This window comes from Megascapheus bottae, chromosome 30 (genome assembly GCF_031878675.1).
Source record: "Megascapheus bottae isolate mThoBot1 chromosome 30, mThoBot2.hap1, whole genome shotgun sequence".
In the NCBI taxonomy this organism is placed as follows: Eukaryota; Metazoa; Chordata; class Mammalia; order Rodentia; family Geomyidae; genus Megascapheus; species Megascapheus bottae.
In genome coordinates this window covers 5,756,323-5,778,777 of record NC_143538.1, presented here as the reverse complement: position 1 = coordinate 5,778,777, position 22,455 = coordinate 5,756,323, and the positions used below count along the sequence as shown (strand labels likewise).

Here is a 22,455-nt window from a genome sequence, read left to right as displayed (position 1 = left end):
CATTTATAATTTCCAAAGAGGTTCATCTAGGCAGAACAGATTTCTGGGTTATGACTCAAGAGTTGGGTAGATAGTAATGTAGGCTCTGCAGTAATGGGTTCACCACATACAGGACAATTCTGACACAGGAATCTGCAGGCAGACAATCCAGAGCAGAAGTAATGGCTTCATTAAATAGAACCTCTTAGATACCTCTACCATAGCTTTCACTGTTTGGAGTTTCCCCGTTCTTCACTCATCATATGTTTGGAACTAAGTATTTTCCTATCTTGTCAGGCTATGGGAAAGAAGAGGGGTATGAGAATGAGTCATAAAAGTCTTGTGCAAGCCAGGTGCTGGTGGCTCACATCTATCATCCTAACTATATGGGGGGGGGGGGAGGCTGAGACCTGAGGATTTATGGTTCAAAGCCAGCCCAGAGAAGGAAAGTCTGAGAAACTCTGATCTCCAACAAACCACCAGAAAACTGGGTGTGGCACTGTGGCTCAAAGTGGTAGGGTGCTAGCCTTGAGCAAAAAGAGCTCAGGGACAGTGCTCAGGCCCTGAGTTCAAACCCTATGACAGACAAAACAAAGTCCTATGCAGTAAGAAACATTCTTGTTGTTGAAACTTCATCTCCTGATTACACTAACCTACAAGGAGAGCTGGGAAATCTGCTCTCAGCTGAACATAGTTCCACGGGTTCTCTTAAGAAGAGAAGGAGTTAATTAGTTATTGTCAGAGGTCTCCCCTTAACTGGGACACTGCTTTACAGGCTTTGGGGTATAGAATAATCACATTATACAAGTTTTTGCATACTTGTGATTACAATAGGTTATATATAGGTTTTCTCTTGCCAAATTACTAATTAACTAAGGCCAATCCAGTTAGGTCTTTACCTGAGTGGTTCCTTAATTTACATAGAAATTAAAATTTAGCGTTACTTTAGCTGAAAGAAATGAACTTGACCTCTCATTTCCTGTGAAAGGATTCATTGCTAATAATTCCTAATCAGAACAAAGATACTTTGAGATGCTAATGGGTTTATCAAACTATCACTGAAATTACTCTTTATTCAATGAAATAGTTGGTGTGATGGGGGTAAAATGACAAAGTTGGAATGACAGCAATATAGTCCAGGGGCCAACATTTGCTAACGAGTCTAGAAACTGTCTCCGCAGAAAACTACATTGTGACAGATACTTCATTTGGGCTAATGACCTATTGGATGACTACCGGCTAACTCTCAGTCATTTCTAAGAGAGACAAGATGGTTTGAGAACTACTAGGCTATGGGCCCAGCCTGTTGTGGGTAGGCCTTCAGTCACCAGTCACACCAATCTTGCACACCATCCTGTATTTAGGTATAATGAAGATTCACAGCAGTAGACAGTAGCACTGGATAAGCGAGATGTATATATATTGCAATGCTTCTCTGGCTAGCAGTGGAAGGGTAGAAGAAAGAGAATGGTTAAATGTTAGGATTTAATTGGAGTTAACATATCAAGGAGTCAGCTACCATTCTACGATTAGTTACATTTGCAGACAAAAGACCTGGCTGTAGGCGGACCCTGACTGGTGCCTATGGAACCAGCCAATTGGCATGACAAAGCTGGAAGCTAGAGGATTTAGAAGCCTCACCTCTCACGTGGTTGGTTTAGGGATGCTAAGCTTTTTCTAGCTATTTTTGAATCCAAACCAGACATGAAAAGCAGAGCTGAGCAACCTGTATAATTAATGACGGATCAAACTCACCAGGGTGGAGCTCTGAGATTTCCTGCACATTCTGCCAGTTGCACCTGCTATAGTACCTGGGCCTGGGCCCCTCAGCAGGCGGCTCTGACCAAGCCCTGAATGAACAAGAAAGTCTGCTATCTGCCATCCACTTTAGCACCTGATGGCAAATTAGTCTTGCTGTGAAAACTCTATAGCTGTCAAAAGTCTCACACCAAGAAGCAAGGTGTTCAACCTGAATTCCTGTTAGTGTGAATTGGATACAGAATGTCAGGCTGGACTTTTAGAACAAATGTTTTTAAGAGATAACAAGTGGCTCAAAAGAAATATATATATATATATATATATATGATTTATAATGGGCAAGAATCAAATGACACAAGAATGAAGCTAAAAATTGGCCAAAAGTGGTATGTGAATTTATTTGCAGCCCATCTTTGTCACAGAAAATGCTATTCTGTACTGAAGAGTCCCTGAGTCCCTAATGAAACTTTTCCTGCTGCATCAGAAAAAATGAGAGGAAATAATGGAATGAAATACATCAGAGCTATAAAATATAAAAATAAATAAAACAAAATGAATTAATAAAAGACAACATTATCTTAGACCAACTATCATAGGCCAATATCCCATAACATGAATAGAGGCCCTGTCTTTGAACATGGTTTTCAAGGGGTTAAGTGTATCACTAGACATATGTGATGTGATGCTTTTCTTGCAATCTTTGCCACCTTGAACCAAGTGAGGCCTGCTGTGTTCTGAGAACCTCTGTCCATGGGTCAGAACAGGAGCTCAGTCTTTCATGGAGAATGAGCAAGTAAGTACATTCAGGAAAGAATGAGACAGGCCAAGATATTATTACCTGCTTAAGATAATTTCTACCACTTCCATAGAAACCTTTTCGATTTGTACATTTTTTTTTTACCAAACTGATCGGGGGTGGGGGTGGGGACCATTGATGCTTCACTGCATGAAGCCGCCAAGAAAGAAATGTCTTTGCAATTTGATGAGTTGCATTGTAACAGTTGGGTCTTTCTATTTCCTGGAGGCTGAAAGGTGCTGCCAGCCTCAGATCTACCCTTGAGCTCGGGTGGGACTGGGGAAAATGCTGGAGTTCACGTGAGTAGGGAGGCAGGTAGACGCTTGGCAGCTTGGCACCGGCTGCCAGGCAGAGAGACCAGCAAATGATTATTCTTGTCCTTTGCTTCCTTCTCTGTTTTCTTACCTTCAGAGGATTGCAGGATGAAGCCGGTCCCAGTAGAAAAGTCTGTGAGACTCTTATTGCCAATTAACCAGAAAAAAGTGCTAGAAGTGGAGCTGTGGCTCAGTGGTAGAGTGTCAGCCTTGAGTGAAAAAGATAAGAGTCAGCCCTTATTATGTTAAGTCCCACTACTAGTGGCCCCTTAAGTAAGATTTCATTCGAAATGATATGGGAAAAACTAGAGCAATGCAGAATAAACTCTTAAGCTGTTACAGTTCAGTTTAGTCTCCATCCTATTTCTCTCTATCCAACCATACATCTTAAAGGAGTGAGACAATGATACTGAAGTCAGTTTGCTTTTATTGACATTCTACGGACTGGCTGCAGCCAAGAATGCTCAGATGGCTTAAAGGTGAAGGTGGGCTATTATTTTATGGAATGACAGGAGCTCACCTCAAGCAAAAACTGCGAAAGCTCTCCTTTTGATCTGGCAGAGAAGCCTCTGGCCCAGGGTTAAATTGGCCACTGGGCCTGGGGGCCTATCCTTTCTAGAACTAAGGAAGCAGAAGGAAACATTTTCATTCTATCACAGCAGTGTTTCCATTCTTTTATTCTCAGCTTCTCCATATAGGACAGACAATGAGTACATTTCATTTTAGACAATGACCCCTTCCCCTCACTGTCTCCCAGACTAGTTTTGAGCCTCCATCCTCAGAGGTCAGTCTCCTGAGTGAGTAAATAGAATTATAGGCATGAGCTACTGTCATCCTGGCAATTTCTTGATTTAAATAGAGTCATTCTCAGAGGTCATCTTGGCCTGAAATGGACTTTCCCTCTTATAATGATCGGAAGGAGTTAATCTCATGCTTGACATTCAATTTCCCTAATTACTGACTGTGAACACCTTCCTGCAAAGGCCTTCCAGGTGTCTGTGGAAAGATTTGGCCTTCTGGGGGTCTTGGGTGCATCTGGATCCACAGGGGGAAGGCAGGCCCCGACCTTTGGCAGCTCAAGACACCAAGAGGACACTCTGGGAATGATGTCAGCCTAAGGAAGGCAGAATCAGGGACTGCTGGCTCCAGAGGAAAGGAGGCAGCAGGCAGGAGATGGGAGGCAAAGTGCCAGTGTAATTCAGAGAAACAGGACAATTCTGGAGCAGGAAAAAGCTCACAGGCTTACATAAAGGACTGTCAGGAAGACACACACAGGTGAAACCCATCCATGGGTGGTTCAAGAATATTCTTTCTGGTTGCTTGTCTTGTACCATTCCAGATTCCTGAGTATCTAAGATTACAGGCATAAGTCTCTAGTTCCCAGAAGTTGGGGATTCATCCATTGTTATAAGAATAACAGTAGAACTCAGGGTCTCAACACTCTACTTTGCTTTTTATTTACTTGAGACTAGCACCCTACCACCTGGGCCACAGCTCTATTTATTCTGGCTTTTTGGGTAGTTGGTTGGAGATAAGAGCCTCCTGGATGCCTTCTGCCTGAGTTGGCTCTGGACCTTGATCCTCAGATCTCATCCTCCTGAGTAGCTCGGATTATAGGTGTGAGCCCTCCCCTACTTTCTTTTCTGCACTGATGTACTTATTCACAATTGAATCCAATATATCACACTTTGTTGTGTATCTTGTCTTTTGTCATTTTTCCTAGCACCATTTTCTATATAAAAGAGACACCTGTTTCCTGAATTTATTACCGCATTAGTGTGACACAGATGCAAGATCTGGAATTCTCAGTCTAATCTTGGCCAAGGATAAATATTAGGTGAATTTCTCTATGGAAATAGAGCCCCTGGAGCTTGCTTGCACCAAAGCCAAGGGCTGTCACAGATAATGTAAAATGCCAGTGGCACTTCAGCAGCAGAGACAGGGTGACAGCGATCATAAACTTCACTGAAAGAATGTGGATGAGATATTTAGAGCTAGGGCTAACAGAGAAACAAAAAAAAGTGCTTTAAATTCAGCCCCAAAGTACAGCAACATTGCAGAGTTTTATTGCCCTGCATCTGACAGTGTTGATCGGTGGCCAGTGGTCAATGGTCGGGCATCTGCACACTGTTAAGTCCCCCAAATGACCCTGTAGATTGTATTGCTTTTCTTTGTTGTTACAGAAGTCACTGGGTCCTCCTTTCTTGGTGTTCTTTTATTCTAGATTGAAAGAATGCTGTGACAGAATCTTGGCTATTTCCCCGTATTAAGAGACTTGAACTTGTCAGATGCTTTTGCAAACAAGCTGACGAAGCCTGTGGTTAGCCATTTGAGGAGCAGATGGGTAGATGTAGAACACAGATGGGACCAAAATATTTAAAACATTTGTTCTCCATCCATCGATCTGTGGGAATACTTTTTTATTTTCCTTTTAGCTCTGTAAACTGAAAATGTTAGGCCTAAGATTTATCTGTCCACTCAGGATCTGGACTCTGTCCCTGAGTTCTTTTGCTCAAGGCTAGCATTTTACCACTGGAGCTACAGCTCCACTTCTAGTGTTTGAGTATTTAATTGGAGATAAGCATCTCATAGGGACTTTTGTGGCTCAGGCTAGCTTCGAGCAGCAATCCTGAAATCCCAGTTAGGATTATAAGTGGGAGTTACTAGTGCTGGGCTGTTCATTTTTTAAGTATTGTCTTTTTAATTTGTGCTGGTGCTGGAGCTTGAACTCAGGGCCTGGGCGCTGTCGCTTAACATTTTCATTCAAGTGTCTCTATCACTTGAGCTACAGTTCCATTTCTGGTTTTTAGAGATCAGTGTTTCTTATACTTTCCTGCTCAGGATTCCTGAGTAGCTAGATTTCAGCCTCCTGAGTAGCTACAATTATAGGCATGAGCCACTGGCACTGGCTAAGGTGTCTTTTCAGGAGCAGTTTCAATTTTTCCAAAGCCCAGTTCATTCACTTTTTTAAATTTCCATGGATCATGCTTGCATTGTTTTATACCAAAAAAAATCACCAAATTTTCTGTAAGTTTTGCAGTTAAGATATATTAGTTATTAATACATTTATAAGGCAATCTTACGTGATGTGACATATCGGAAGGAATTATTTTGATTGTTGTTACTTTGCTTATGGATTTTCATTCCTTTAGCATCATTGGTTGAGTTAATCCTGTGATGTTTCTTGCCTTTTTTTTATTGCTTTTCCTCCCTTTGTCAGAAAATAAGTTCTCTTTCTTGTACCATGAATTGATTTGCATTTATCACAGGCACCAGCTCATTGACCCCTTCCTAATAAATCTTGAAATCTTACCTTGATTCTGCACATTTATTCTTTGTTTTCAAAGTAATTTTGTCTGGGGTAAATGCTTTACCATGCTACCTGCATCTGAGAAACATTTTGTTAATTTCTAAAAGATAACCTACTAGAACTTTGGTTGGAAATATATCCAACCAAGCAATTGGAAAAATAAAATCAACATTTTTATCTTTTAACTATAACTTATTTTTTGTATATTTTGATTGTCTTTAAGTTCTTGTCCAGAGGAGTTGTCATTCAACAAAACAGTTTATGAATATACTGCATCTTTTTAATGGGTTGCTTATTTATTATTGCATTTGTTTATGTATTTATTAGAGAATGGGGGCTAGGCCGGTGGGCTACTATTTGAGTCACACCCTCCTCAGCTCTTCTCTTACATTAGTTTTTTTTGTTGTTGTTTTGTTTTAGATAAAATATCAGGTTTTGCCTAGGGTTGGTTTGGAACTGTGGTCTTCCTCTCTGTGCTTCCTAGTAGCTGAGATGACAGCCTTTGGATTGTTGGTTGAGACTGGGTCTCAGGAACTTTTTTGCCAGATACCAGAATTAACATTTTAACCTTAAATCTTCTGAATACTACTACTGCTGCTACTACTAACAATCTTCCGTATAAACACACCATATTTCTTCATTTATTCTAGTCTTTCTAGTTTTCCCCATCAAGGACTTAGAGTTTCATTGTGAATAATTTTACTTGGGACAGATTTATGCCCATGGAGCTGTATAGACCCTCCTTTCAGCTGGCAATCCGACTCCAGGCTCTGACCCTGCCTTCTTTCACCCAGAGCTGCCTTGCTCCTGTATGTGCTTCTCCCTGCCATTGCTTGGCCTATTAGCATTCACTGCTTCTGATTGGTCAGAGGCAAGGCCCAAGCCACGCCCTTCAGGGGAGGTCATCCTAAGAATGTGGTGATAGATGGCTGGGAGGCTGGAGAAAGATGGCTGTTGCGTGTGCCACCTAGAGTCTGTCCCAAATGTGGTAGGAAAATCAGACCACTGTCCATAGTGTTATTCACTTGCTATATAGTTTCTACCTGGAACTGCTCTGCTTTACCATGAGTGTCTGGGGACATTGGAGGGATGTCTGACATGGCCAGCTGGAGGGAGGGCAGAGGACACGTGTGTAGGTGCCAGGGAGACATTCAGGCTTTGCCTATAAAACCTCTCTTGTTCCTGGTGCTGCTGGCTCATGTCTATAATCGACTACTCAGGAGGCTGAGATCTAAGGACTGAAGTTCAAAGCCAGCCCAGGCAGGAAAAATCCCATGAGAATCTTATCTCCAGTTAAGCACCAACACAGGCTGGAAGTGACACTGTAGCTCGAGTGGTAGAGTGCTAGCCTTGACCCAAAGAAGCTCAGAGCCAGTGTCCAGGCCTTGAGTTCAAGCCCCAGGGCTAGAACAAACCAAACCAAACCAAAACATCCTTCCAGTCATTTTAATTACCTAACTTTGCCTTTTTTTCCAGTCCTGGGGCTTGAACTTTCTCAAGACTAGTGTTCTACCACTTACTTGAGCTATAGCACCACTTCTGACTTTTTCTGTATATGTGGTACCAAGGAATTGAACCCCGGGGCTTCGTGCATGCTAGGCAGGCACTCTACCACTAGGACACACTCCCAGCCCAACACACTCATTTCTGTAGTGAACAATTGATGAAAGTGCCCCCAAGCTTCCTTTAATGGCAAGAAACAATCAGTAGCAGGCACAGAGATGTCATAGAGGAGAGAACTCTATGCCCAGCGGGACAGACACATCAAGTTGGGTTAGAATAACCTTCACCTGAGACTTTTTTTGTCCTTCTAGCTCACAGTCTGTGCCCTTACTGTCTTGGTTGATCACTGGGGCTGAGCAGAGAAACCAAGAGAATAAACACATACCATATAATAGCTATCAGGTGTGACCCCAAAGCAGGCAGAGATGTAAGAGAGCTTTACTACGGGAAGGCAGGCTTCTCCTGGGTCAGATTAGCAGGCTGGTGGTTTAAAGAACAAATCACTAGAAACCAGAATCCTCTGTCACTGAGATGAGGAACATATTTTTCCCCCTGAATTGAAAGTAGGGGCAAAAATAAGAAAATGCCCTCAATGTTCCACTCCTGCCCGGTCTGAGACAGACATTTTGATTCAGAGACCCATGGTCGCATGTGGCTTGACTGTTGTCCATTTTATGTTCTCCTGACTAGAAATTTTTCGTGGGTTAAATGGGATGTTGCCAAATTCTCAGCATAGCACCTGATGAATGTTAAAACTTCAATGGACTTGAATTTTGAAGACAGTGAGAAATAAAGTTGGGGCCAAGTGCAATTTGTTCTGACCTCCTCAGGAGGCTGTGGGAAGGTGGACCATGGCCTGCTTTGGGTACAAATGTGAGCCCCCATCTGAAAAGCACCTGAAGCAAAAAAGTACTGGAGGTGTCACTGAAGTGGCAGATTCTCGAATTAGCAAGCACAAGGTCCCAAGTTCAACTCCCAGTACATCTCCCCAAAATAAACAAGAATAGACTGAGCTAACAGAAAAACCAGTGAACATTTTGTTGAAAGTTTTTGTTGGAGACATTTGTTTTGCAGTGCATTTCAGAAATGACAGAAGGAACAAGAGTGTGATGACACATCCCCAGAATGGAACAAAGTGCCAGAAATCTCACTTTAGAGATAAAGTGGGATCCAAATAGAGATAAGGAGATATGTATTTCACTGGAAACACATATTTTACTAAGGTAATATGAATGTTCATGTTCCTGTACAGAAAAAATAAACACAGGTTTGACTGGTCAGCTTGTTATCTGAGAGAGCATTGTGGAGTTTACTATTTCTCCTCCCTCCCTCCCTCCCTCCCTCCCTCCCTCCCTCCCTCCCTCCCTTCCTTCCTTCCTTCCTTCCTTCCTTCCTTCCTTTCTTGTGCCAGTACTGGGGTGTGAATTCAGTGCCTTAGCAATGTTCCTTAGCTTTTTCTCTCAAGGCTACCACTTGAACCACTGTTCTGATTTTGGCTTTTTGGTGCTTAATTGGAGATAAGACCCTCACAGATTTTTCTGCCCAGGCTGGCTTTGAACCATGATCGTCACATCTCAGCTTCCCAAATAGCTATGATTACAGGTATGAACTATTAGCACCTGGTTCTCTTTTATGTCTTTTTCTTCAAGTCCAGAAGGCTCTGATCTGAGGAGGAGGCAGAGTACACAGAATACAGAAGTGTTCTACGCATGGTCATATAAAACCGTGACAAATGAGACCTGTTTTGTTTTTCTAGCTTTCTGGTCTAGTCTTCATCCACATTGTCCTTCTGCCATGTAAGATTGCAGAGTGTGTGAGACAGTGAAGTACAGGCTAGTTTGTATTCCATAATGAAGACAGACATTATAATTAATCACCCTAAACTTCTTGATGATTTCTGAGAACCACGGATGCCTGGATGGAAGAGATTGTAGCCATACTTGGTGGAGTCTGAATAAAAATATTCCTAGACTTTCATTGTTCCAGGACACAGAACTCATAATTATATAATAAGCCATTGATAATTTGGTATTGATTACTGTACACATTCAGCTTTTAATTTTGCTTTTCCTCTCTTTATTAAATGTTTCACAACACTATTTACAAAGATTACAAAATACTTTGACCTTAATTAGAACTACCATGACTTTAAACAACTGCAATTTAAAATTGCAATACAGAGTAAATAGCTTAGAGGATATTCAGCCATTATTTTTTATTTTTAAAGTATTCATCTTGAGAACAATTATGGATTAAGAGGAAATTGCAAAAATAGTACCGAAAATCATGGGTAAACTGTAACTCACTTCCTCCAGGGAGATTGCTAACAACAGTGGAATGTTAACGTTAGTGCTATTTCTAAGCCTTAGTGAATCACCAGTACCTGGCTTGACCCATTTTCTAAGTGAACAATTTGGTTTTTGTTTTGTTTCCTTTTGAAAAAAATTCATCCTATAATCTAGATGCGAATCCTTTTCTTGGTGTTGTATATATGCAGTCTTCACCTTGACCTACACATCTTGAAGACTTTGTTTTGTTTTCTTCTAATAGTTTATGAGTTTTATATTTTGATTTCTACTTTCCCCATTGCTCCGGCACAGAGACTGATAAGTTGTATTTTGTATATTGATATGTGGAGTTTTGTTTTTTTCTGGCTATCCTTTTATTCCATCTCATCTAAATGAAGTCTTCATTTAATGAGGTCATTATCATTTGTCATTTTGCAAGATCTTGCCATGGTGATATATGGGCCTCACTAACTCACTTAGAGGCTGTGCAAGGTGCTGTTATTTGCATGAATTATGTGGTTTACCATTGCCATTATCAGACTTAAAATGATGCAACAAAGAAAAAAAGAAATACTACTTGTACTTATTAAATTGCTGGTTTTAAAAGGTCTGAAAATGCCAAATATTAGGTGAGAATTTCCAAAAATAAACAAGTGTAATTTTTCCTGAAGTAAAGAAGTTATAAATTAGTTTGGAGAGTAATTTGTCAGTGAGCTATTTGAAATGAATTAAGTGTATATTTTCCCATTGGCAACTATGGTTTAATAAATTGCTATGCAGATTGTATTATAAATTGTCATACATACTATGCATAGGGGAGAGAAATGTTTTTGCTTTTTCTATTAGTGAGAATGAGCTTCAACTTTTTTTTTCTTTATAACATTATTCCTAATGTTAAGTCAACTTTGCACTTCTGGCATAATATCATTTTGTAAGCACCCCTGGCTGTTTGTTTGAATGAACTTTCTATCTTCATTTGTGGAAAGCTGAATAATAATGCTCACCCCCAACCTCCTTCCCTCTCCCCCCAAAACTTGTGGAAGTTCCTTCTATAAGACAGGGATAAGACAGAAAATAGATTCAGGATTGTGAGTTATGGAACGTCAGTGTAATTGCTAGATTATTATTGGTGGGAGGCAGAAAAGTTCAACATCAGGGCAGATCTTAGGGGAAACAGCAGTGAAATAATTGGAGATAAGAACCACTTTAATGTTTACTCTAGGAATCAAAGTAAATATTCTTGAATTTTTACATCTACATGCAGTTAATGCTATCCTACTGATTTTTTTTAAAAAAACAAGTAGAAATCTTCAAATCATACAAGTTAATTTTTTCTTCTCTCTTGAACTTTATGCTGTAGTTTTTAATATGGATTTTTTCAGCATATATTAATATATTATACATGGGAATGTAAACTATTTGTTTAGCTCTCTTATATGTTTTGCAAAGAAGCTAAATGGAAAAATTAAAGCATTAATGTTTATTTCTACAGATGTATGCTAATCCCATGTACAATTTTCCCCAAGCTTAAAGAAATTGTTATTTTATGTAATAGTGCACATTTGTTACCAATGAAATATTCTAGTTGCAATGTCTGAAAATGCCTTTGCATTATATGGACTTCTGGAGGGCATTTTTCACTGAACAAGAATTCTTGGGTGAAAGTTTTGAGTCAGTATTTTAAACCAGTGGTTATTGAAATGATTATTCCTTTGTGTGCCTTTTATTTCATACTGTGTTTTCATTTGTTTCCTTAGTCAATGTCTTTTTTTAAGGTAGTATTTTAAATTCACTGCAGTGTGCCGTGAATCTTAATGCTTCATATGTTAATGTCTCTGTTGCACTTAGAGAAATGTTAGCTTCACTTCTGCTCTTGTGCTAAGTGCTCACTATTTAAATCATTGTCTTTGTCACCCTTTACCCACAAAGTTGAATCCCAGTGACACCTATCAGTGCATTAAGGTGGCATTTTCTAGTTAATTTCAAGAGTAAGAAAATGCTGAATGAAAAACCCTACCAACTTTTGCAACGGAAACCAAAACTTATACTACGGAAAAGACAGGATCTTGAACAACTGATGCTGAGAAAAGTCAGATGCCACCTGTCAGAGATAAAACTTTGCATCCTGTACAAAATTTCAATTCCAGTTGAATAAGAGTTCAAAATGAGACCTGAAACTTTAAATCAACTACAGAAAAATGTGGGGGAAAGCCTTGAACATTTAGCAACAGATAAATAATTTCTAAATAAGACTCCATTGCCTAAAGGATAGGAGCCCATGCTAAAATTGAGACAATATCAAATCAAAATGTTTCTGTACCAGCAAAAGGAATAATTACTTGAACGAAGAGACAGACCTACAGAATGGGAGAGAAACCTTCACTAGTTATTCAACAGATAATTACTACCCAGCATTTACAAAGAACTCAGAGAAATTAACCATAAAATATCAAATAACGCAGTTAATAAATGGGCAAAGTAATAGGACAGTTTTCATAAGAAGGAATACAAATGGCTAATAGATGCATGAAGAAATGTTCAACATTATTTTCATAATTCTATAAAATGAAGCTACATCATTTGAAGGAACATGGATGGGGAACTGAAAAGCATCATATTAAGCAGGACTGTGTAAGCTCCCACATCAAGACAGTCTGTGTTTTTGCTTACATTTGGAAGCTAGACCTAAAATGGTACAGCCTACATTGGAAAACAATTTGACAGTTTCTTAAGAAGCTAAACATAAATCAGACACCGGTAGCTCATGCCTATAATCCTCGCTACTCAGAAGGCTGAGATCTGAAGACCAAATTTGGAAGCCAGCCAGGGCAGAAAACTCTGAGACTCTTATTTCCACTTAATCAGCAAATAGCCAGAGGTTAGCTGTGTTTGAAGTGGTAGAGTGCCAGCCTTGAGTGCAAAAGCCACATAAGAGCTCAAGGTTCTGAGTTTAAGCCTTAGTACCATAATACACAGAGAAATGAGAAAACAAAGCAAACACACACAAAAGAAATGTAAAAGTAAGAAAAATAACAACTACAAATTCCCACAAGACCAGTGCCAATGGCTCACATCTGCTTTCCTAGCTACTCAAGAGGCAGAAATGGGAGGATTCAAGTTTGAAGCCAGCCAGGGCGGGAAAATCTTTAAGACTCTTATCTCCAAGAAATTAACAAAAAATTTAAAAAAATTTAAAAAAGGTTGCATATGGAGCTGTGGCTTAGGTTATAGAGTGCTAACATTGAGCAAAAGAATCTCAGGGACAATATTCAGGCCCTGAGTTCAAGGCAAAGATGGGCACCAAAAACAAAAACCAAACAAAGCTAGCTGCAATCTATTATGTGAGATTTTATGAAATAGAAGTAATTAACAGAAAATAAGCACCTTGGCTTTTTGTAATATTGTCAGTTGTAGAGATTATTAACTTCTTAAAATGAAGAGCAAACAGGTTTTTTTCATGCATTTTATTGTTATTATCAAGGTGATGTACATAAGTGAGATAGAGTAGATTCTTTTTTAAAAAAAAAATGACATCTCTTGGCTTGCTCTCTCTCTCCCTCCCCCCTCTTTTTTCCTCTCTCTCTCTGTGTCTCTCTCCCTCTCAGTTTTCACCTCCTAGCCTTTCCCATGAGTTGTAGCATTCATTTTCCATAGTATCCAGTGAGGACCATTTCTGTCTCCTAAAGACAGATAAACAAACAAGACAAAAGGAAAAGAAAGGGGTCAGGGGTTTGGCCTAGTGGTAGAGCACTTGCCTAGCATGCCCGAAGACCTGGGTTCTACTCCTTGGTATCACATCCATAGGAAAAAGCTGGATGTGGTTCTGTGGCTCAAGTGGTAGAGCTCTAGACTTGAGAAAATCCAAGGACAGTGCTCAGGCCCTGAGTTCAGTCTCCAGGACTGGCAAAAAAACTAAATAAATAAAGTAATTAAATAAAGGAAAAGGAAGCCAAAGCTGCAACATAGAAAAAAAACCCTCTTGTTTCCATTTCCTGGAGCTCATTTTGGTAAATATTATTATTATTATTATTTTTTTGCCAGTCGTGGGCTTGAGCTCAGGGCCTGAGCACTGTCCTTGGACTTTCTCAAGGTTAGAGCTCTACCATTTAAGCCTCAGCACCGTTTCTGGCTTTTTTCTATGTATGTGGTACCAAGAAATCGAACCCGGGTCTTCGTGCATGCTAGGCAAGCACTCTACCACTGGGCCAAACTCCAGGCCCGGTAAATATTATTTTATATGAGCAGATAGGCATAGGCATTGGGCCTTTGTGATCCTAAGAAGGTCTTCCTGTGCTCTCACTGTGTGTGAATACTTAGAGATCTATATAATTTATCATGTCCCAGTGTATTGTTTTTAACCACCCAGTGTGTTTACTTGTAGATTTAGGCATATTCTAGCTACCACAAACCAGGGAAAGCATGTAAGCTATGTTTCTCTGGGTCTGGCTTATTTATTATAATTTTTCCCAAGTCTTCCCATTATCTTAGGAATGGGACAGTACCACTCTTTTGGATGGAAGGGTAGAATCCTAGAATCCATTGTGTATAGACACCACATTTTCCACATCCAAACAGGTTTTAGCAGTGAGTGACAGAAAGACAAAATGTTAAGCTCCTATGGACCAGCTAGACACACTTGCTATTTTCCTTCTTTGTTTCTGAAACAGAATGTACTGAGTAAGGGTGTTGTATGGTGGCATTTCCTCCCCCCCCTCAACATAGACACAAATAAGGACCCCAGTGAGGTGGATGGGTTGATTCCAATTGCTTCCTGAATAATTGTCCACGTCAATTAGCAGAAATGAGGACCAAGTCCCGGGGGAGCAGAGAGATGGGAACAAAACAATGTGAGAAGCAACTTTGCTCCTGATGTTACCATGGCTACCAGGACGCGAACTATTCCCATCACCACAGCAAGCACAAGTGCTTTCAGGAAAGGGACAAAGGGGGATAAAAAGCAATCCTCAGGCCAATTGCCATAGCAACAGGCATAGCTGATGCAGGACGAGACTGCTTTCTCTCTACCCAATAAATAATATTGCTATTACTCATTAGTACTTGTTTACTGAAGTAGATTTACAGAAAATATCCATTCTGAATGAATGGCTTAAACGATAAGACATGGTTAGACCTTGCTGTAGGAGCTTAGCATTCTGATTCTTTGCCACTCACTGAAAATATCTCTGAGGTTCAGTGCTGAGGGTGAAGTTTGGATCTCTGACACTTTGGGAAGCCCCATATTTATTTATTTATTTATTTATTTATTTATTTATTGCCAGTCCTGGGCCATGAACTCAGGGCCTGAGCACTGTCCTTGGACTTTCTCAAGGCTAGAGCTCTACCACTTGAGCCTCAGCACCACTTCTGGCTTTTTTTCTATGTATGTGGTACCAAGGAATTGAACGCAGGTCCTCGTGCTTGCTAGTGGTAGAGTGCTACCACTAGGCTAAACTCCAAGCCCAAGGAAGCCCCATATTTAATGACTGCCTCTAGTGTTGCTTTTAATTCACTGCAAGATTCAATAGAAATTCCCTTAGCTTCTTTCTATCCAAGTCAGTGTCAAATAGACGGTGTAGGTTTATACACATTAAAGAAATCATATAAAAATGATTATGTTTAGAAGTTGTAGAAGGAATCTGAGTTTCAATCACGACATGATATAGCAAAGATCCAAGTGTGTTGCTTTTGTTGGTTTTGCTTTTTGTGTGTGGGTCTTGGGGCTTGAACTCAGGGCCTGGGCACTGTCCCCTAGCTGTTTCACTCAAGATTAGTGCTCTGTCACTTGAGCCACAGCTCCACTTCTGGCTTCTTGGTAGTGAGTTGGAGAGAAGAGTCTCATGGACTTTCCTGCATGGCTGGGTTTGAACCATAATCCTCAGATCTAGCATCCTGAGAAGCTAGTGGAGTGATAAGATGGTCTTGATGCCATAATTATCTCTATAGTTCCGCAAGCACAGGTGTGTGGCTAAAATAAATGGAACCAAATGGTATATTAAAGGAAAAAAGCGCTATGTGATATAGAAATATATTTTTTCAATATCATCAAAAATATCAATTATCTAAGGAAAATCTTCACAAAATATGTAGATTACCCTTTTCAGTTAACTGCACAATATTACTGGAAGAAATGTAAAGGCCCTAAATCAAGATAATAACACACACACACACACACAAGCACAAAAGACTTGAGATATTACTCAGCAAAAGAGTGCCTGTGCCTGGCACATATAAGGTTCTCAGTTCAAAACCCCAGTATCAGCTCCTGAAAGTACTTCTGTTGTACCAGAATTCAGTCCTGATCAAACAGAGAAACCACATTTTGAGAGGTTGAATTAGGAGTCTTTATTGGAGAGCCAGCAACTGCAGGTGAACTCTTCTCACAATCGCCTACAGCCCCTCCAACACTCTTAACACTATTAGAAAACTGAGCCATGAGAGCAGGAGAGGAAAGAAAGAGCAGAAAATCAATGCCAACCAACCAGATCAACTCCAATGGATTGCTGAATTGGGGTGCCAGGGTGACAGGAGGAGAACCAGGAGACAGGAGACAAGAGACACATGACATGGGGTGATGGTGCCCCAGCTGCTCTGGCCCTAAATAGTGTCAGGATCAGGGAGCAGGGTCCCAGGAAACTCCAGAGTCTCCCAAGTTCAAGGCACAGGACCGACAGGTCCAATAACCTATCAATCAAGTCCCTGTTCCTGCACACCCAGTACCTGGGTGGGACTTCCCATGAAGACAAGATGGCGCCAGTTAAAACCAATTCTCTATCATCCACCATGTGGCCAACATGGTTCCAGGTAGATCCAGCATCCTTAATTTCATTTTAAATTGGACTGCTTTATAATCCAGCCATTCTCCTTCTCAGTATTTCCTCCTAAGAATTGTAATTAAGACCGCAAGGCAAAAATTATCCCTCTCTTAGTCAAGATAACTCTAGGAATAATAGCCCAGGTAATGGTAATGCCTGTCTGTGGCTAGAGAAAAAGGGGTATATTCATACAGTGGAATGCGATTTGGCCTTAAAAAAAAAGAGAGACAAATTCTGGACTAGATGAGAAGATGGATGAGTTTTAGGAACATGATGCAAAAGGTAACAACCCAGTCACTAATGAGACAGTGTGATTCTACCTACAAAAAGTTCCTAATCAAATTCACAGAATCAACCAATAGTAATTGTGAAGGTGGCAGACAGAGGGAGTCAGGAGAGTTGCTAAAGCTTTGTGTGTGTTATTAATTACGTAAGATTGAATACATCTTAGAGATCTGTAGAACATGGCCCCTTTACTTAACAAAACTACATTGTACAGTGCTTTTTGTTAAGAGGTTAAATGTTCTCACACTATTCATTGAGTGAGAAAATGGACTTCATAAAAATGAACAGTATCTTTTATATCCAAAAGAAAACTTAAAAGGAGGAGAAGACTATGGAGTATCTCAGATGCTTCATGGCCTTATAACTGATAGCAGGGAGCTATTTAAAGTCTAAAGACAAGAAGCTTACGCTGCAATACCTAAGCGAATCACAGATTTAATAATGCAATAGCTCCAGCAGCCAGTGAATCTGGAATGACGTCTAAGGTTAAAATATAGACTCCAGATACAAAACTAGAAATCTGGACGATTTCATTCTTGTTTCCTCTTATCTCTCACGCATATGTAACCTGGCTCAAAATGGATTGGCATGCTCGGTGATAAATAGGGGGAAAACAAGACAGAACAAAACAAAAGCCACTAGCAATTCTGATCCACAGAGTTTTAGACTTGGGCGAAGTCTAAAACCCGAGTGGACTTCGTTTTTTTCTGTGGTCACAGCACAAAAACCTTGCTTCTGTGTATGCAAATCCTCTTGTCTTTTGAAAATTTGTACTTTCACATAACTTTGGTTGCAGTTACCTCGTGTGTGTGAGTGTGGGGGGGGTGTTTGCTGGTACTGAACCTTGAACTTCGGTTCTTACATCCTAATTTGATATTTTTTTAAATTTCTCTCATGACTGGTGCTCTGCTATTGAGTCACACCTCTATTTCTGAATTTTTGTGGGTTAATTGGAAATGAGAATCTCCAAGATTTGTCTGCCTGGGCTGGCAGTAAAGTATGATCTTCAGATCACAGCTTCCCAAGTAGCAAGGATGATAGGTGTGAGTGAGCCACCAGTGCCTGCCTAATCTTTACCAGTTTTTGCCAGTCCTGGGCCTTGAACTCAGGGCCTGAGCACTGTCCTTGGGCTTTCTCAAGGCTAGAGCTCTATCACTTGAGCAACAGCAACATTTCTAGCTTTTATTCTATGTATACAGTACCAAGGAACCGAACCCAGATCTTCGTGCATGCTAGGCAAGCATTCTAACACTAGGCTAAACTCCCGGCTCATCTTTACCATTTTTTATAAACTAAATATTCATTATGCAGATGTCAATACTATGCAAAAATTGAAATGCAATGTGTTAGATTTACATGGTAAAGTCTGCATGTCTACCATAAGGGTGTATATTTAATTGGAGTTCAATTTTTCAAAATGTCCCATCTTTTTGTGTTCTGTATGTGTGAACTTCGTAGGCCTGTATACCACCACTTTCCAAACATTTCTGGCTTCACTTATTTTTCAATTAGAGTCCTGAGTTTCTGCCCAGGACTAGCCTCAGACTTGTTCTTCCTACCTCTGGCTTCCTGTGTAGCTCAGATCTCAGATGTACCACCATAATTAGTTTACTGATGGAGAGGAGGTCTTCTTCGCTATTTTATCACAGCAGGCCTTGAACACACACCTTCTGATTCTGCCTGTAGATAATCTGGGATTACAGGTATGAAGCACTGAACCAGACCTCAGTGTCTACTCTTTTGCAATTCCCATTGTTTGGAAACAAATTCTGCCTTTTGTTAGGTACCTCACTACACATTCCCAAATAGAAATTCATAGGTTCTTGAAAATGTTTGTCTAATGTTCCTTGACATCTCAGATAGATATTATTCCTCTATTATCATTGTAAATCACATTCTCCATTTCTACTTTCTAATTACATCGTATTTTGGGCAAACACTAAGAATGCGGAAATGGTTCAGCTGACACTGGGTGAAAGGAAAAGTGCTTTCTCTTCTCTGCCATTATGTTTGTATAGATAAATTCACAAAGCTACCTGACAGGGTTGACGGGCAGACTAAACAAATTATTCGGACAACCAAGTATACTACCTTGCATGAAGTACACACAAAAAAGTAAAATAAAAAATCAAGCCTCTGTGTGTGTGTGTGTGTGTGTGTGTGTGTGTGTGTGTGTGTGTATTGGGGGGATGTTGGTACTAGGGGCTTGACCTCAGGGCCTGGACACTGTCCCTTCATCAAGACTAACACTCTATAACTTGAGCCATACATAGCTTCACTAGTTCTGATTCATTAATTGGACTTTTCTGATAAGCTAGCATCAAGCCTGGATCCTTATATCTGTAGCTCCTGAGTAGCCAGGATTACAGGTGCAAGGCCCCTAGATGCCCAGTGGTTCATGCTTTTAAAAAGGCCTAGAACTATAATTCAGTATTGAAGACACCATTTTGAGTAAGTGGAAGAAGAAAGACATGGGTTCTCCTGAGTGATGAGGAATGTGGTTCATTTGTGGCACATGCGTTGTGACATATTCTCCATGCAGGTTTCCATTGTCAAAGCAGTTTCATGATTTTTTGAGGGGTGTGTGTATATATTTTTTAGTCTCTACTAGTTTATCTGATGCAACAGTAAATTGAGTTTACAGTGTTTTGTCATCGTCTTCATCCTCCTCCTCTTCTTCCTCTTCTCCTCCTCTTCCTCTTTCTCCTCCTCCTCTTCCTTCTTTCCTTCCTTGTCTGCATGCTGACTGCATGACTGTTCTGACCCCTGATTCTTCCCCTCTCCTCTTCCTAATGGCCTTCCAAGGTGTCCTCTGTTCCAAGTGGTTTGCAGCGAGCCAGTGATGGGCTCTTTCCACTACAAGGACTGCTTTCCCAGTCTGATAGGGATGGCAGAAGATTTTCCCCTCCACGACTTGCTGGAGCTACCACTGTGTGTGTTTTTAAGCTGTCACAGTCACCTGCCCAAGCCTGGAACGCGTGTTCCATTCCTGCCCTAGCCCTCCTTTCTTTTTGTCTTCATTTATACTGGGACAAGTTAAATGACACAAGTCTCTAGGCATTCACACCCAGTGAGACCAGAGGAGGATATTCTTAGGAGAGGAACACAAAGGCACAATGCTTATAAGCCTCTGATCATATAAAATAATATTTATCCAAATGGACTCCAGGAAATGGAAACAAGGTTGTTGTTTTTTTCTTCCTCATCATTGTGTTTTCTTGTTTCTTCTTTGTTCGTTTCTCTGTCTTTGGGGGTGGGGGTGAAGAGGAGGCAGAGAAATTCACACAGGGTGAACAAATGGATACTGTAGAAAATGAACTCAACAACCTGAGGGTCCTGGCTTTGGCTTACAGCACCTCCACTTTGAAGCCATATGCCTGTGTTGGGGAGCAGCTGCTCTATGCTCAGGTATTTCCTGTGGAAGTTATCCCTGGCAGGATCAAAGAAAACTGGGAGAAAACTTGTGGAGGAGGTTACTGATTGGACATGAGAGAAGAAAACGTGAAGGTCATTCGTGAAGGTCATTCGTTACCGACATTTTGCCTCCTGGAACTTTTCAGAGCTTGTATTTCATGAAAAGACAATGGCATGAGAAAAGTGTTGTCTTTTTTTTGTTAATCTGAAAAGAAGCTACATTAAGAAAGTTGTAGACAACTCTTTGGGGAAAGAATTCATGTACTCTGTCAAGAAGAAAATGATTTTATGTTAAGGTCTGTCCTTTCCAGTGACCTTGTAGAAGTTAGGAAAGTAAGCCTTCAAAACTTTAATAGTTAAGGAGTAAAGCAAAGCCATTCTGAGACTCCCCTAACACCTTTGTTTTTCTTTGTCAGTCATGGAGCTTGAACTCAGAGTCTGAGCATTGTCTTTGAACTCTTTGGCTCAAGGCTGGCTAGCGCTCTGCCACTCTGAGCTACAGCTCTACTTCCAGTTTTCTGGTGGTTAATTGCAGATAAGAGTCTCTTTTTCACCTGGGCTGGCTTTGAACTGTGATCCTCTGATCTCAGCTTCCTGAGTAGTTAGGATGACAGATGTGAGCCAGTGATACCTGGGTACTTTTGATAGATTTTGTTGTTGTTGTTGTTGTTGTTGTTTTGGAAGTTACAGATGGATATTATTAAGAAGCATATTTTTTCTTCTGTTTTGTCAAATTACTCCACACAACCCAGCAATTCATCACTTATTTAGATACCATTAAGCCTCCAATTAGAAGAACAAATGACAAGCAGGGACCTTCCACCAACTCAAAGGCTTAGCTCAGGGAAGATTCCAAGAGTTTTCAACTGCTTCATTTATTAGTACTTCTGACACATCCATTTCACGGCCATTTATGAATTCTCTAAAAAGTGTTTATTTTTAGACAGACACGGGAAGATGCCGTTTCTTCTTCTGCACAAAGGAAAAATGATTAATGACATTACAAAGGAAGTTTATGGGAGAAAGGAAAAATATTTCTCTGTGGGTGGGAAGTGTTTTTCCAACATTTAGTCAACTGTCGATACAATAACACAGCCACCTCCTGAGCACGTTGCACACCCACTAGAAACTGTAGTCTGTGGCAGGATTTCAGAATAAAGAGGAGTAGGCTGGCTCACCCTGAGCCCAGGCTGAGGAAAATCAGAAATGCTAAGTCTTTGGCTCTGTGAGCCATGAAGACAGTTGCATGGAACATTCCTAAATACTTCTTGCAGAATTCAAACCCATTAAAGCTCTCTCCCATAGTCAAAGACCGACTACGTGAAGCCACTCTGTTATATTTTTGAGAAGGGATGACACAGACCTACGGGTACTGGTAAATTCATTTCAACCACATAAAGGTTATACCTGCACGCAATGATATGGAGAAAAGCCAGGTGCAGATGGCTCACGCCCGTCATCCTTAGCTACCCATGAGGTTGAGAACTGAAGATCATGGTTCGAAACCAGCCTAGGTCTGGGCAGGAAAGTTCATAAAACTTTTCTTTCTCCAGTGAACCACCAAAAAAAGGGGGGGGGGAGGGCTGGGAGTTTGGCCTAGTAGAGTCAGGATTAATAAGGGGATGGTGTTAACACAGGGAGAAATGAATTTCACACAAAGAAACAACCATGGGTATAAAGTACTCTCACAACATGGCTTTGTCCCTCTCTTTTCTCTCTTTGTGGCTCTGTTCCAGGAATACCAAATCGATATATTTTTTGCTCAGACCTGGACCGACAGTCGCCTCCGGTTCAACAGCACAATGAAAATCCTTACCCTCAACAGCAATATGGTGGGCATGATATGGATTCCAGACACTATCTTCCGAAATTCCAAAACTGCCGAGGCGCACTGGATCACCACGCCCAACCAGCTTCTTCGCATCTGGAATGATGGGAAAATCCTCTACACCTTACGGTAAGATGCTCTGTGAATCTCTTAAAAAGTGTTTTATTA

General features: G+C 40.6%; 1 protein-coding gene and 1 long non-coding RNA gene across 5 annotated transcripts in view; one reads left to right on the top strand and one right to left on the bottom strand.

Annotated features, from left to right (window-relative positions):
- The window catches only part of Gabrg3 (gamma-aminobutyric acid type A receptor subunit gamma3), a 226,897-nt gene that overhangs the window by 110,635 nt on the left and 93,807 nt on the right, over window positions 1–22,455 (top strand). For 3 of the 4 annotated variants that reach the window (XM_090321811.1, XM_090321809.1, XM_090321808.1), the window contains exon 4: window positions 22,196–22,416. In XM_090321811.1, coding sequence (XP_090177937.1) covers window positions 22,196–22,416 — 221 coding nt within the window. The remainder of the gene's footprint in view (window positions 1–22,195; window positions 22,417–22,455) is intronic. The other variant, XM_090321810.1, reaches the window with a different exon arrangement.
- Window positions 1–22,455, bottom strand: part of LOC150044217 (uncharacterized) — a 69,562-nt gene that overhangs the window by 7,193 nt on the left and 39,914 nt on the right. The window lies entirely within an intron of this gene.